At 31.1% G+C, this 13,695-nt stretch overlaps 1 protein-coding gene and 1 pseudogene across 1 annotated transcript; both read right to left on the bottom strand.

Annotated features, from left to right (window-relative positions):
• Positions 1-799: 799 nt before the first annotated feature.
• LOC112603330 lies at positions 800-1,465 on the bottom strand. The gene has a single exon (XM_025351845.1). It carries the CDS (start codon positions 1,463-1,465, stop codon positions 800-802), a length of 666 nt encoding a protein of 221 aa, XP_025207630.1.
• A 10,249-nt stretch (positions 1,466-11,714) lies between these two features.
• Positions 11,715-13,560, bottom strand: LOC112603329 (annotated as a pseudogene).
• Between the last annotated feature and the right edge of the window lie 135 nt (positions 13,561-13,695).

Here is a 13,695-nt window from a genome sequence, read left to right on the forward strand (position 1 = left end):
CGTGAGTGGTGTTACGACCTGCCTCTGAGCGTCTCGAATATCCCTAAGGGCTCTTTCACACAGTCCGTTTCTTTAACGGCAACGGAAACGGATCGGATGAAAATAGAAAACGGAGTAGATAAGAAACATAGTTATTTATACTATCCGTTCACACTATCCGTTTTAACCAACGGACAAATAACCCGCCGGCCCGTTATCGGATGAATCGACGGATTGCCTCGATATATTTCCGTCGTCGGTCCGTTTTTCAAACGGACCGTTTATCGAGACTATATTAATAGATATAACCTTTCACACTTTCCGTTTCATATCCGATTAAGTTTATCCGGTACCCGTTATTTAGGTTTTTTGGTAGTATTTTTAGTAATTAGTAGTCAATTTGTGTTCATCGTCGTCGTGTCTAGTGGCATATTTTCTATTAAAATTTTTATATATCTATAAAAATATGTCTGAATCTGTGAATTTAGAACTTCTGATCACTATGATCGAAGAACGGCCAGTAATTTGGGATAAAACTCTAGAAATGTACAAAGACAGAAACTTAACGAGGAGTGCATGGAAGGAAATATGTTTGGCATTTGTTGAGGACTTTGATGATAAATCAGACAAACAAAAAGATGAGATAAGTAAGTCTTAATAAATATTAAAAACTTAAAAATATTTTTATAGTCAAGACCAATAAGTACCATATATTTAGATTTCATAATTTTTTAATGAAAACAATTGTTAGGATCGTATTGTTTGTGTAACCAATATAAACTTAAATCAACTAATTAACTTATTTCATTATATTGAATTATTATATACTTGAATTTTGCCATGGCACTGATCCTGCATCACTTACGAAGTATTCAGCATACTTATTTCGAATTTCATTGGCATGTCGTCCTCCTCGTACATAGTTTGCTTGATGAACCGCGTCTTCAAATCCCATTATAGGTAATTCATTGATTTCGTGTTCTTCGTAATGAAGTCCGTCTTTTTCGCGAATAATATTATGTAGAATACAAGCAGCTTTGACAATATCAACAGCAAAATCTGTGGCAACATTCAATGGCCGATGCAATATACGCCATTTATTGCTAAGTATGCCAAAGGCGCACTCTACGTATCGCCGTGCTCGGCTTAGCCGGTAATTAAAAACTTTTTTAGTTGTAGTTAAGTGATAGCCACCGAAAGGTCTTAGTAAATTTGTTGTAAGTGCAAATGCTTCATCACCCAAAAAAACATAAGGAAAATCTTGATCTTGTAATTCATTTATCGGTTCTGGATCAGGTATATGTAATTCGTTTTTCTCCATTAATTTCCACAGTGACGATTGTTTTAATATTTTAGAATCACATTCTTTTCCATACGCTCCAATGTCTATGTACGTAAATCTATAATTTGAATCTGCTACAGCAAGCAGTACTATAGAAAAATAGTGTTTATAGTTGTAGTACATCGATCCACTTTTTTCTGGCATAATAAGCCTTATATGCTTTCCATCTATGGCACCTAAACAATGTGGAAAGTTGGCAGTTTTTTCAAACCCTTTTCCAATTGTTTTCCAATTCTCTTTTGACGGAGCAGGTATATATTTCTTTTTTAAAACGTCCCATATTTTGCAACAAACAGTTCGTATTATTTTACTTGCAGTAGAAATTCCAATTCGAAAAGTAAAATGGATTTCTGTCAATTTACAGCCACTTGCAAGATATCTAAAAAACAATATAAAAAAAGCGGGTAAGTGGATGTCGCTACGTTTAAAAAAGTATTGATTTTTTTTAGCAACCCCCCCCCCCCCCAAGTACCAACTATATTCACTTTCCTATCAGAAAAGTTGCTGTGTATAATAATTAATAATAATGAAATATTTTTAGGGAAAATGTATCTCAATAAGTGGTCCAATATTAGGGACAATTGGGTTCGTTCATACAAACAATTTAAAAAAAATGAACGATCTGGATCTGGTGCAAATAAATCCAAAAAATACATATATCACGAACAATTAAGGTTTTTAGAAAAAGTAGTCGACAAAAGACCTACAATTTCAAGCTTATCAAAAGAAAATGATATCTCTGAAGAGGAAAATGACCGCAGTATAATTGACGAATTTTGTGATGCTGTAGAAAATGAAAATACGGCTGAAGAAACAGTTTCGATCAAATTCAATTCGAAATCTCCGATGTCTTCAAAAACCACATTACCAAAAACAAAAAACAAAAAAACAGATGATTTTGAAGACCGAATCTTAAATATTATAGAAACTCAAGAAACACTACGTGAGCAAAATGTTATAAACCCACACATGTCTTTTTTTGAAAGCATTTTACCATCAATCAAACATTTTAATGAAGATGAGACATTTGATTTTCGTATTGGTGTAATGAACTTGATCAAATCTATTAAAAAGAGGAATGTTATTGGTCATTCTATACCAAATCCTCAACCTACAAATATTTATAACACTTCTTGTATGTCACAAAATTATCAATCCGAATTTCTTAATACAAATTTACACTCGATCTCAGCTTCGCCTACAGTTAATTTACAAAATTATATAAGATCATTTCAAAGTGCAGCCGCTTCCAGTGATTCAACTTTTATTTCGCCAGTACCTTCTGTATCTACATCTTATTCTGACTACAGTGAAACGACATCAGAGTACAATAATAATTAATTTTTTTTTTTTAAACATTTTAATTATTTTATAATGCATTTATATTAATGAGTTCATACCAAAAAGGTATTTTTTTTTATATTTTCAAACGTTATTACAAAGGTAAATTTATTTTATATTTTTAAATGTTATAAACAAAGGTACATTTTATTAGTTTTCATAAATAAATATTCATAAAAGCATTAATATATTATAAATTATATTATTTTGAAATACCTACTTACCTTATAGCAATGGCCAACATTTCTTCGGATCCTATAGATTTCCTCATTTTTGTATCTTTACGAGATATTTCTTCTTTTAGAGTAACATGTAATTCATCAAATGTAGAAATTGACATCCGAAAAAAATTAAAAAATTTTTTTGGGTCGGACCTTAATTCATTGTATAAAGTTTTGTAAACACCCAAATTTTCACGATTTTGTAATATTGGATGAACCCAGTACTTTCTTCTGTGAGGTCTTATTACTAGTTTGTGTCTTCGGTAAAGTAAGTATAAAATTAATAACTTTTTTGATTGCTTTTTTAACACCATGATTACAAAAACTTCACAATATTTGCACACAACGTACCGATTGGAACTGTACTTCCCTCGGGGAAAATATATAAATAAATATATGTGTGAAAATATTGTCCGTTTTTTATTTTCATCCGATCCGTTTCCGTTGCTGTTAAACAAACGGACTGTGTGAAAATATTGTCCGTTTTTTATTTTCATCCGATCCGTTTCCGTTGCCGTTAAAGAAACGGACTGTGTGAAAATATTGTCCGTTTTTTATTTTCATCCGATCCGTTTCCGTTGCCGTTAAAGAAACGGACTGTGTGAAAGAGTCCTAATAATAGTGGATCAAGAAACTTTTGTTATTTAAAAAAATTTTCAGTCGTAATAATGACAATTGTGGACCCAGACTATAAGTTTATTTGTATAGATGTCGGTGGATATGAACGAAACTCTGACGGAGGAATATTAGAAGAATCTATTATGGGTGTTGCGTCCGTTATGTCAACGTCGATACATATATCAACGTAGAAATAGAAATACTAATGTTTGCAAGTTAAAAGATTAAGTCTTTATTTAATACAATTAACTCGTACAAGAATACAATTTTATAAGCACAAGATGGTGTGAGTGGTGTTACGACCTGCCTCTGAAATACTGATAGACGAGACCGTGAGTGGTGTTACGACCTGCCTCTGAGCGTCTCGAATATCCCTAACCGTCTGCTGAGCTCTTGCCCTGGTCTCCCTTATATATGGTTAACCGTCAAGAGTGGTGACTGGGGAGGTGGTGACTTCCAATGACCCTAAGGAGCTCACTAAATTAAATGTATTATTCAGTTGGGTGCCTTTCCTGCGATTTCATCGGTTCTACGAATTACACGACGTGTGATCAAGTCTTAATTGTCAAATTAAATCGTACAATGTTAACACTGTTGTTTACTCATCATTTCTGAGAAGTCCAAGACGTGTGACCATGTCTTATTCATTATATTTAATATCACGATGTGCAGGTGTTCGCCCTATCCGTTGGTGCTACACTGTTTGAATATATTATCCCATTGGTATACACATCACCTCTCCGTATAATAATTACGTGTAAAATAACACGGTACGTAACACCTCCCTTCCAAAAAAAAGATTTATGTTTTGTAAAAATAGAAATCTTAAAAATTTGCGTATTATCTTAATTTTTAAGTGTTAGTGGTTTCACATTTTTTTCTTTTCGTTTGATACATTTTCTCTTAATATTAGTATTAGTATTTTGGTTTATGATAAAATATTATTTTGCTACTTATTAGCAATTACAATTAAAAGAAATTTCTTAATAACTAACACGATTTTAATCAATCGTGCTTACACTTATTTCATACATGGAAGTTAATATCATATTTTTCTATTCCTGAAAATACAAATTTTGTTAATAATATTAATAATACATTATTAAAACAGCTTTTATAACTGTCCATGATTTCATTTAATCATGGTTACATTTTTTCTTTTCCTGTAATAAAGTAGTTATACATACACAAATTATATACCCTCTCTGGTCATAGTGTTATTACAGAAACTTTACTTTAAATTAAATTATTATATAACTAAACTATTTATAAATAAAATTTTTTTTTTTTATTTAGGTTGCTCACAATTATGCACATTCTTTTAAAAACCCCCTTCACTCATCCCTGGGTATTGGTATAATTGCATAATTGAATATTGCCCTATTAACTATTATTTGCATAATTTAATAAATCGGATGCCTCCGGTACTATATCTATTAATTCTGCCAAATACTGACAGTGTCCAGTTTCAGATCCGAAATCCTCCATTACTTTTTGTAAATTAAATATAGCTCGCAATATGTATTGATTATCAAAAGGTTCAAAAAATCTTTCATTTGCGTCCAAGACATGCCTAATGAGACAAGTAGGCAATGTTTCTCCCCCCGGTTCCCGGATATAGGTATGGCCTCCTTGCTCCTATGGCTTCCTTGAGGTTCATCAAGAACTCCACGCTTTTCGTTGAATTTCTAAAATGTTACAAGTATTTAATTATGATAATTTTCCTAGTTTAATTTGCAGATTTTATATAGCTGTATAGGTCCTAACTTTTTAATAATATAATTAAAAATACATTTTGTTATGATCACGTCCGCTACCGGATCGTGACTGTGTGTAATATTGTGATTGGTCTCACATACTAAATCATGTGTCTCCATTAAATTTAACATTCGACCGTTTTTTTCCTGATATCCTATCCTTTCTGTATATAAGAGTTTGTTTATATTACTTGTGTTATCTATTAACTTAAGATTAAAAAATTTATCATTATCATCACTATATGCTGTTATATTTAAAAGTTTCTTTATCCTTAACCTTAACCTTTCTATTATCTGTTTGTCCGTTGTTCCGTTCCAGTATACAAGTATGGGTGCTCTATGGTCTGCATGCAAGTATTGGTTTAGATAAGTAGTCGACAGAGTTGTTTTCCCCTCAAGGTTTATACTGGCTTCCAGTTGCCCCAATAATGGTAGTAACAACTCTGGCTTATTTCTAAATATCCGCCCAACACTTTGCATCACCTGCTTGACCTCCCTTTGTTTTAACATTTTTAACTTGTTATCAGTGGTTAAGATAATCGGTTTTCCTTCTAATTTTATCGGCCTATACTTGTTCAAACTGTTTGAAATCGCCCCTGATACGAGTAGTAGGTTTTTCCGTTCTATCATAGTGAATTCAAAATCCACTATGATAAATTTAATCTGGTCACTGTAAAACATAATTAATTTATTACCTATAGTTATTAATATATATCTTATACTATTTTTTATCCTAATTTATTCCTCGGCGGCCGCTGCTGCCTGTATTACTTCATCCATTAATATTGCTAATTGTGAACAAGTTGGTTCACGCACCTCACGCACTATTGCTATTAATTCTAATGTCTTCTTAATTATTTCTTTTACTCTATTTAATTCAAGCGGTGTATATGGGTTTACTAAATGTTCGTTCGCTATTGTCATATGGTGAGTTAGACATGTTGGCTCGTCGCCGGTTAGCACGCGTCTGTATACGTGATCGTTGTGTATGAGTGAGTATTGTACCATCATTAAGTATTGTAATCGTCTTGGTAGGTTTCGTATTGACATTGTTTTGTAAGTTATGTGATCCCAGTTAAATGTATATAATTTTTTTTTTAAATTAATAATAATTTTCTTGCTTTTACTAATTGTTATCTGTAACATGATAAGATACGAGAATCCTTTTATATTAGGTTTTTTTTTTTTTTTTTATAGTTATTTTTAAATTTATTCGTATTTTGTTATTGTCATTGTAATGGTATGTTGGCATCGTCCGTGCGTCTAATATTTTGTAATGAAATTACCTGTCGTCTAACGTTATTTGTTGAATATGTACCTGCTAGTGTACGTTTACATTTTATTATTATTATTCCTGCCACTGTTATAATCATTAGGTAAATTATGTATGTATGTAAGTTAGTTGTGTCTTTAGTCGTTTGTTTATCCTTTTCTTCTAGTATAAGTTGTTCAATTTCGTCAATTGATTTAGAATATTGACTCAAGTCAGTTAGTTTAATTACAGAGTTAGTGTGTGTTATAACATTACTAATTTTTCGTTTTATTGTCGTAGGAATAGTTAAGTTTGATTGTATACCTATGTTTGAAACTAAATCTTTAAAATGGGTCGAATTTAAATGTCTACTTGGTGTTAATACCATTTGAGGAGTGTACCCCCTACAGTCTTCGTCAATAGTTAATATTCCTATCCCAGATAATTGTATGTTAATTGCTTGATCTCTATTCCCGCAAGAAATGGCTATGTTATCAGTTGATTTTATTGTATATATCCATGCGTTCTTATATTTTAATCGATGATAAATACGTACTTCGCGTAATGTCAAGATAATGTATGGGACAAGTGGTTGGAATGCTAGATGGTCTTATGAATAACTCTACTTCGCATGGTAATTCGCTTGCTCCTAATCGTAATGATTGAGTTTCCAGACATAAAGTTCCTATTTTTATTTGTTTACATGTGTTAAGGTGATTTAAAGATAATGTTAAATAATACTCATGAGTTTTTGAAATAGCTATGTAACCATATTCTGGTATTATATGCATGTAATGGTCGTTTTTAACTACTGGTAATGGTATTACGTGGTATAAGGTAAGTTCTATGGTATTTATTAGTGGTATTATTATTTCAAAAATTAGCGTTTCGTTATTATATATTATATTTAATTTTGACATTTTACTTAATTCGTATAATGATACTTGATTTAAATCGAAAGGTAAACTTTGTTCCTTTGGAATGGTTAATGAAATATCTTTTAACTGTCGTCGTAATTCCATGACTGACAATACACTTGAATGTATTATACCCCCTTGGGCTGCTATAATTACTTCATATATGGTGTCAGTTTCGAAACTTATTTGTTGGAAAAGTAAATTTATAATATTGAACTGTTCATTTATATTATTTCTAGCTTCTACTATATCTATATCTATTACTGTTTGATTTACGGTTGATTCTAATCTATCACATAATATTCCTAATCTGTTAATTTGCATTTCCATTTTTGTAGCTTCCTTGAATGTATTCGCGGTTGCTTTTAGTATGCTAGTCTGTTTATCGGCAATTTTTAATAAGTTTTGTTGACTATTTTGTAATTTTTCTATTTGTTGGTCATATTTTTCTGCGTCAGTATCATCTAATGTACCGAATAAGGTTTTCTGTACTCTACCTATTATATTAATTAAACCCCTCCTTACCCGGGTAATTGTATCTGTTTCATCTATTGATTGTAACATAAAAAATCGTTTCCTCGAGACTTCCTGCTCGAGTCCATTAGCTACTAACTTAAAATAATCACAATTTGCTTTAAACATGCCCTCATATACTATCGTTAAGTCGTTACATATTTCTAATGTTCTGTTATAGAATTTCATAGCGTTAGTTGTTCGTTCGTTAAAGTTGTTAAGTTTTACATATATTAATAGTTTCCAGTCAGAGTTAGTTAGTCGTAGTGATCTTTGGTTTTCAAAGTACATTCCGTTTTCCTGTGTAAGTCTGGTAATTTGGTATGGCTTTGGTTGAGCCCATGCCGCTTGAAATGTGACATATATTGTTATAATCCTAAAATTTTAATTTATATTTTCTTATTACCTACATTAACTTCATACTATTACTTATCATTAATAATTTTTTCCTTTTTTTTTTTACTTAAAATATCCTTATCTCCTTACTCTCATTAACTTATTTATTTTACTTAATACTTTCATGATAGATTTTCACATTATTCTTATGTACGGTAACATGCCTTCTACCTCTTAATATTACTATATTTTCTTTATCTAATACATCTGTCACTTCGAATGGACCTATCCATAACGGATTTAACTTATTTTTCTGTGTCTTATCTCTTAATAATACTTTATCTTTCACGTGTACATCAATCGGGTTTTCGTTATTATCGTAGTTTTGTTTAGATTTAATTTTATTTTTAATTAATGTTTCTTTAGCTATTTTATGTGCTTCCTGCATCTTTTGTTTTAAATCGTAATAATAATTATCATAGTTATATCTTGGTTCAGGCTCGTGAGATAGTTTAATTGGTATTTCTAATGGTTTCCCGTATAATAGTGAATAAGGCTGATATCCTGTCGATGTATGTTCAGTGGAGTTATAAACGAAAAATGCATAAGGTAAATATTCATCCCAATTGTTTAACTTTTTATCTACATAATGTCTTAAATATTCAGTTAGTGTTCTGTGCGATCTTTCTAAACTACCGTTCGTTTGTGGGTGGAATGGACTAGTATTTATTTTATTAATTTGTAATAATTTACATACTTCCGTAAATATTTTACTTAAGAAATCGGTACCTTGGTCGGTTAATATTGTGGTGGGTATGCCATGCATACATACGAAATGTGTTACGAATGCTTCTGCGACTGTGTTAGCTTGGTGATTTGGTAATGGTATCCCCATAGAATATTTTGTTAAATCGTCCTGTAAAGTTAATATATATGTGTTCCCCGATAATGTAGTGACCAATGGGCCAACTATGTCTAAAAATATTTTTTCGAATGGTTCTGAACTTGTAGATGTGATAAGCATGGGTTGTTTTATTTTTTTATTCGTGACTTTACCCTTTTGACAAGATTCACAATTTTTAACATATTTTATTACGTCTTCTTTTAGACCCTTCCAGTTGAATTGTGTTTTTATCTTTTTTATTGTCCTGTGTATACCTGCATGTCCCCCAATCACTGAATCGTGACATTGGTTGAATATAATTAATTTTTCCTCCTCACTGAACTCAAATTTTGAACATAATATGATTATCTCTATATCTGTATTCCGAAATACATATCGGATCATGGCACGCACCTGCGCCCATTCGAGCCTGTCCTTAATACCTAATTTATTCATTGCTAATTTATTCAATGACAGTTCTTCACAGAATGTTTTCAGATTTAATAGCGACAAATACAAGTTTTCGTACGTGGTCTTTTGATTATTTTTATTTTTTGTTGTTAAGAAAATTATATTTCTATTGTTATATTTTAAGTAATTCACGGCCCCTACATTTTTACTGGGTGTTAATATCTGATTTCCACCGAATTTCTGTTTTAACTCGTAATTTATTCCTGACATGAAGTTATAATTTTTAGCTATTTCTGACACTATGTGATACTCGTCGGGTGCTTCTATTAATTTACCGTTTACCTCTCGTACGTTTTTATTTGTTATTACCTGTGATTTTAATTTATTTAAAAATACTGGATAGCTTTCCTTTTTTATTTCGTCTACAGTGTACATTCTAGATAGCGCGTCTACATTTGCATTTTGAACTCCCGGTTTATATTTTATTTCATAATCATATTCTTCTAATAGTATTCGCCATCGAGCGAGTTTAGACAATGGATCTTTTAAATTAAATAACCACGATAACGCACGGTGATCGCTTAATATGACAAATTTCCTACCGTATAAATATGGTCTAAATATTTTTACTGCAAATATTATTGCTAAACATTCGAGTTCTGTTGTACTATAGTTATGTTCGCTCTTATTTAAAGTTCTAGATGCATATGCAATAGGTAGATCTGATGGTATTTCCCCTTGTGATAATATAGCGCCTAAAGCTTTTCCGCTCGCGTCTGTAGTAACTATAAATGGTTTTGTAAAATCTGGATATTGTAATATCGGTTCGGAACAAAGTATTGTTTTTAAATTATCAAATGCTTCCTGACATTTGGTTTCCCAATTAAATAGTACACCCTTTTTTAATAAATTCGTTATTGGTTTCGCTATAAGACTGTAAGATTTTATAAATTTTCTGTAATAACCCGAAAGTCCTAAAAATGATTTTATTTCTTTTACGTTTGTAGGTACCGGAAATTCTAATACTGACTTAATTTTATTTGGATCTGGTTTTATTCCATTTTCACTAATTATATGTCCTAAATATAAACATTCTTGTTTTAAAAATTCGCATTTATCTGGTTGTATTTTTAAATTATGTTTTTGTAGTCGTTCGAATACGTCGCGTAATTTATTATTATGATCGCTTAAATTTTTCCCGTATATAATTATATCGTCTAAATATACCAAACATTTAATTCCTATTATACCTGCCATTACACTATTCATTAACCTTTGAAATGTGGATGGTGATGTTTTAAGACCCATAGCCATTTTTGTAAAATGCCAATGCCCTTGGTTTGTTGAAAATGCAGTTAACTCTTTGCTAGAATCGTCGAGTTTTATTTGATAGAACCCGGATGCAAGATCTAGTATGCTAAATAAATTACATTGTCCTAGCTGATCTAATATTTCGGTTATGTTAGGTAAAGGGTGATATTCATTTATTGTTACTTTATTTAATGCCCTAAAATCTACAACTATTCTAAATTTTTCCTCTTGACTCGCGTCAAGTTTCTTTTTGACTAGTAATAATGGTGCATTCCAAGGTGAAAAGGATGGTTCAATGATATCGTCATTTTCCATTTGTTTTATTTGTTTATTTATTTCCTCCATTTGTGAATGTGGTAATCTATACGGTCTCTTATATATAGGTGGTTGATTAGCTGGTAAATTAATTTTATGTGTTATAGTGTCCGTATGGGTTAGTATATCCCCTTTTAAATGAAAAATGTCTTGGTACTGTTCGCATAACTCTAATATGGATTGTCTTTGTTCAATGTCCATGTGCCCACTTCTAATTAATTTTTTTATTTTATTTATGCGATTTATTTATTATTCTGATCGGTTTTTGGTTGCGTGCCATATTCGAACTCATAATCGTATCTAATTTTATTTAAATCGTTCATTGTTATATTCTGTGGTTCCTCATTTATATTTAACATGCTTATTAATATTTCCCCGTTGTGTACAGTGTTTATAATATTCCCACAAAAGACTCCTACTACTATTTCTTGCTTATAAATTAAAATGTCCTTATTCTCTACGTCCGTTGCAGCTATAGGTATAGATACAATGGTTTCTGTTCTAGGTTTTAAAACTATATTTTTATCATTAACGTTTATTTCTAATGTCTTATTTGCTAAATTTATTATCGAATTATTTTCCGTTAGGAAACTATTACCTATTATACCGTTTCTCTTTATTGGAAAATTCTTACTAACTAAATTAAACTCTGTATATACGCTTTGCCCTTGAAATATTAATGGTATTGTCACTTTCCCTAAAGTTTGTATTATTTGGTCATTTATTACCCTAAGATATACTTTTTGTGTTTCGTCTATTGTTAATCCGTCGCATATAATATCATTTTTTATTACGTTCACTTCACTACCTGTATCGATAAGAAATTCTAACTCTTTAATTTTACAAGCAGGTGAAATGCATTTTACATGGTTAATACTATTTATTGTTGTGAGTACGGTTGGAAGGCAATCTCTGATGGATCCACGGTTATCGTTTGTATCGCACGCGCCCCGTGTGTCGCGTGAGAGTTCGGCCCGTTTCCCGAATTATTACGACGTTCGTCGTTTTGTTTTTTATAACATACCGCGATTGTATGCCCCGTCTTATTACAATACGTGCAGGTGTCGCGTGAATTTTGATTAGTGTTACCGCCCGGTGGTCGCGTATACGTTTGATTATTCATCCTACATTGTGACGAAAAATGTCCTTCGCGAATACACGTAAAACAACGCCTAACATTAAAATTATTGTTCCTAGAATTTTGTACTTGATTATTATTCCTACCTCGGAAACTGTTATTGTTACGATACGATGTGTTTTGATTATTATTTTGACCACGGTTACTGTTATAATTATTGTTATATTTATTTGGTTGCTTATTATATTCATTATGGTTTGCTCTAAAAATCTCTTGTACATTATTATATGTTCGTATGTTTTTTATCGGCTACTAATGCTACTTGCATTGCTTGGTCAAGAGAATTTGGATTTTTAGTTTTCACCTCAAATTTTATTTCGTTGGGTAACCCGTTAATGTAACTAACCATAGCTTGCTCTTTAATATTCTCACGTAATACTATTGCTTCGGACGACGGTTTACCTACGGCTACTGCGTCGCATAATTTTTGGAATATTTCTTCTACGCGGTTATTATATGCCTGAATCGTTTCATCGTTTTTAAATTTTATTATGTTAAGTTCAATTTGTAAGTTCGCGGCACCATAAGGTGATTCGAATGCGTCTAATAATAATTTTTTAATGTCGTTCCATTCTTTAATTTCTTTATATCTAGTAACATTGAAAGCTCTACCAGTTAATTTAGTTGCGGTTATCATTTTTAATAGTAACGGTAATTGGTCGGGATCTACTGAATCAATTATAGTTTCGCATGCATTTATGAACGGATACATTTCGGTTTGTCCTGAATATTGGGGAATCATATGTAAAGCGTCAATGACTTTTAATGTGGGGACTTTAGATGATGCCATTTTTTTAGTTTTTACTGTTCGCTTAGCTGGTATATACTCGGTATGAATAATATTTTTATTACTTCTTAATCCTATCTTACATGTACTTGTAGTAGGGTTATTTTCAAATTCGTCTAAATTAATTAATCTTAAACTTTTATTTAATATATCGTCTACTGGTTTATTAATTTTATTTAATTCTAATTTATCCTCTTCGATTAACCTATTTACTTCTTCGTCGTTAATTAATTCACTATTACTATCACTTAAATTAATATCTAATATACTATCGTTTTCTAAAATATCAATTATCTTATCTAACGTTTCTTTAGCGAGTACCTCGAACTCGTCAACAATAACTTCGGCGTTCTCTCCCTGGGAACCCGTATTCATTAATTTAAATATTTATTTCTCATCAAAATAAAATCTCAATATACTCTTCAAAAAAAAAAATATAATCTTCAAAATTCTCAATACAAAAATACTTTTCACTTCAGTATAATTCAAAATCCTCTATAAAACACAAAAATACTTTTTACTTCAGTATAATTCTCAATAAAACACAAAAATACTCTTTAATTCAGTATAATTC

The sequence above is a fragment of the Melanaphis sacchari genome, unplaced genomic scaffold, assembly GCF_002803265.2.
Source record: "Melanaphis sacchari strain LSU unplaced genomic scaffold, SCAv2.0 Contig1060_pilon_pilon, whole genome shotgun sequence".
Taxonomy (NCBI): domain Eukaryota; kingdom Metazoa; phylum Arthropoda; class Insecta; order Hemiptera; family Aphididae; genus Melanaphis; species Melanaphis sacchari.

Bases quoted from the DNA above. Each gene is read 5' to 3' on its own strand.
- LOC112603330 (XM_025351845.1), bottom strand. From the start codon at position 1,465: ATGCCAGAAAAAAGTGGATCGATGTACTACAACTATAAACACTATTTT.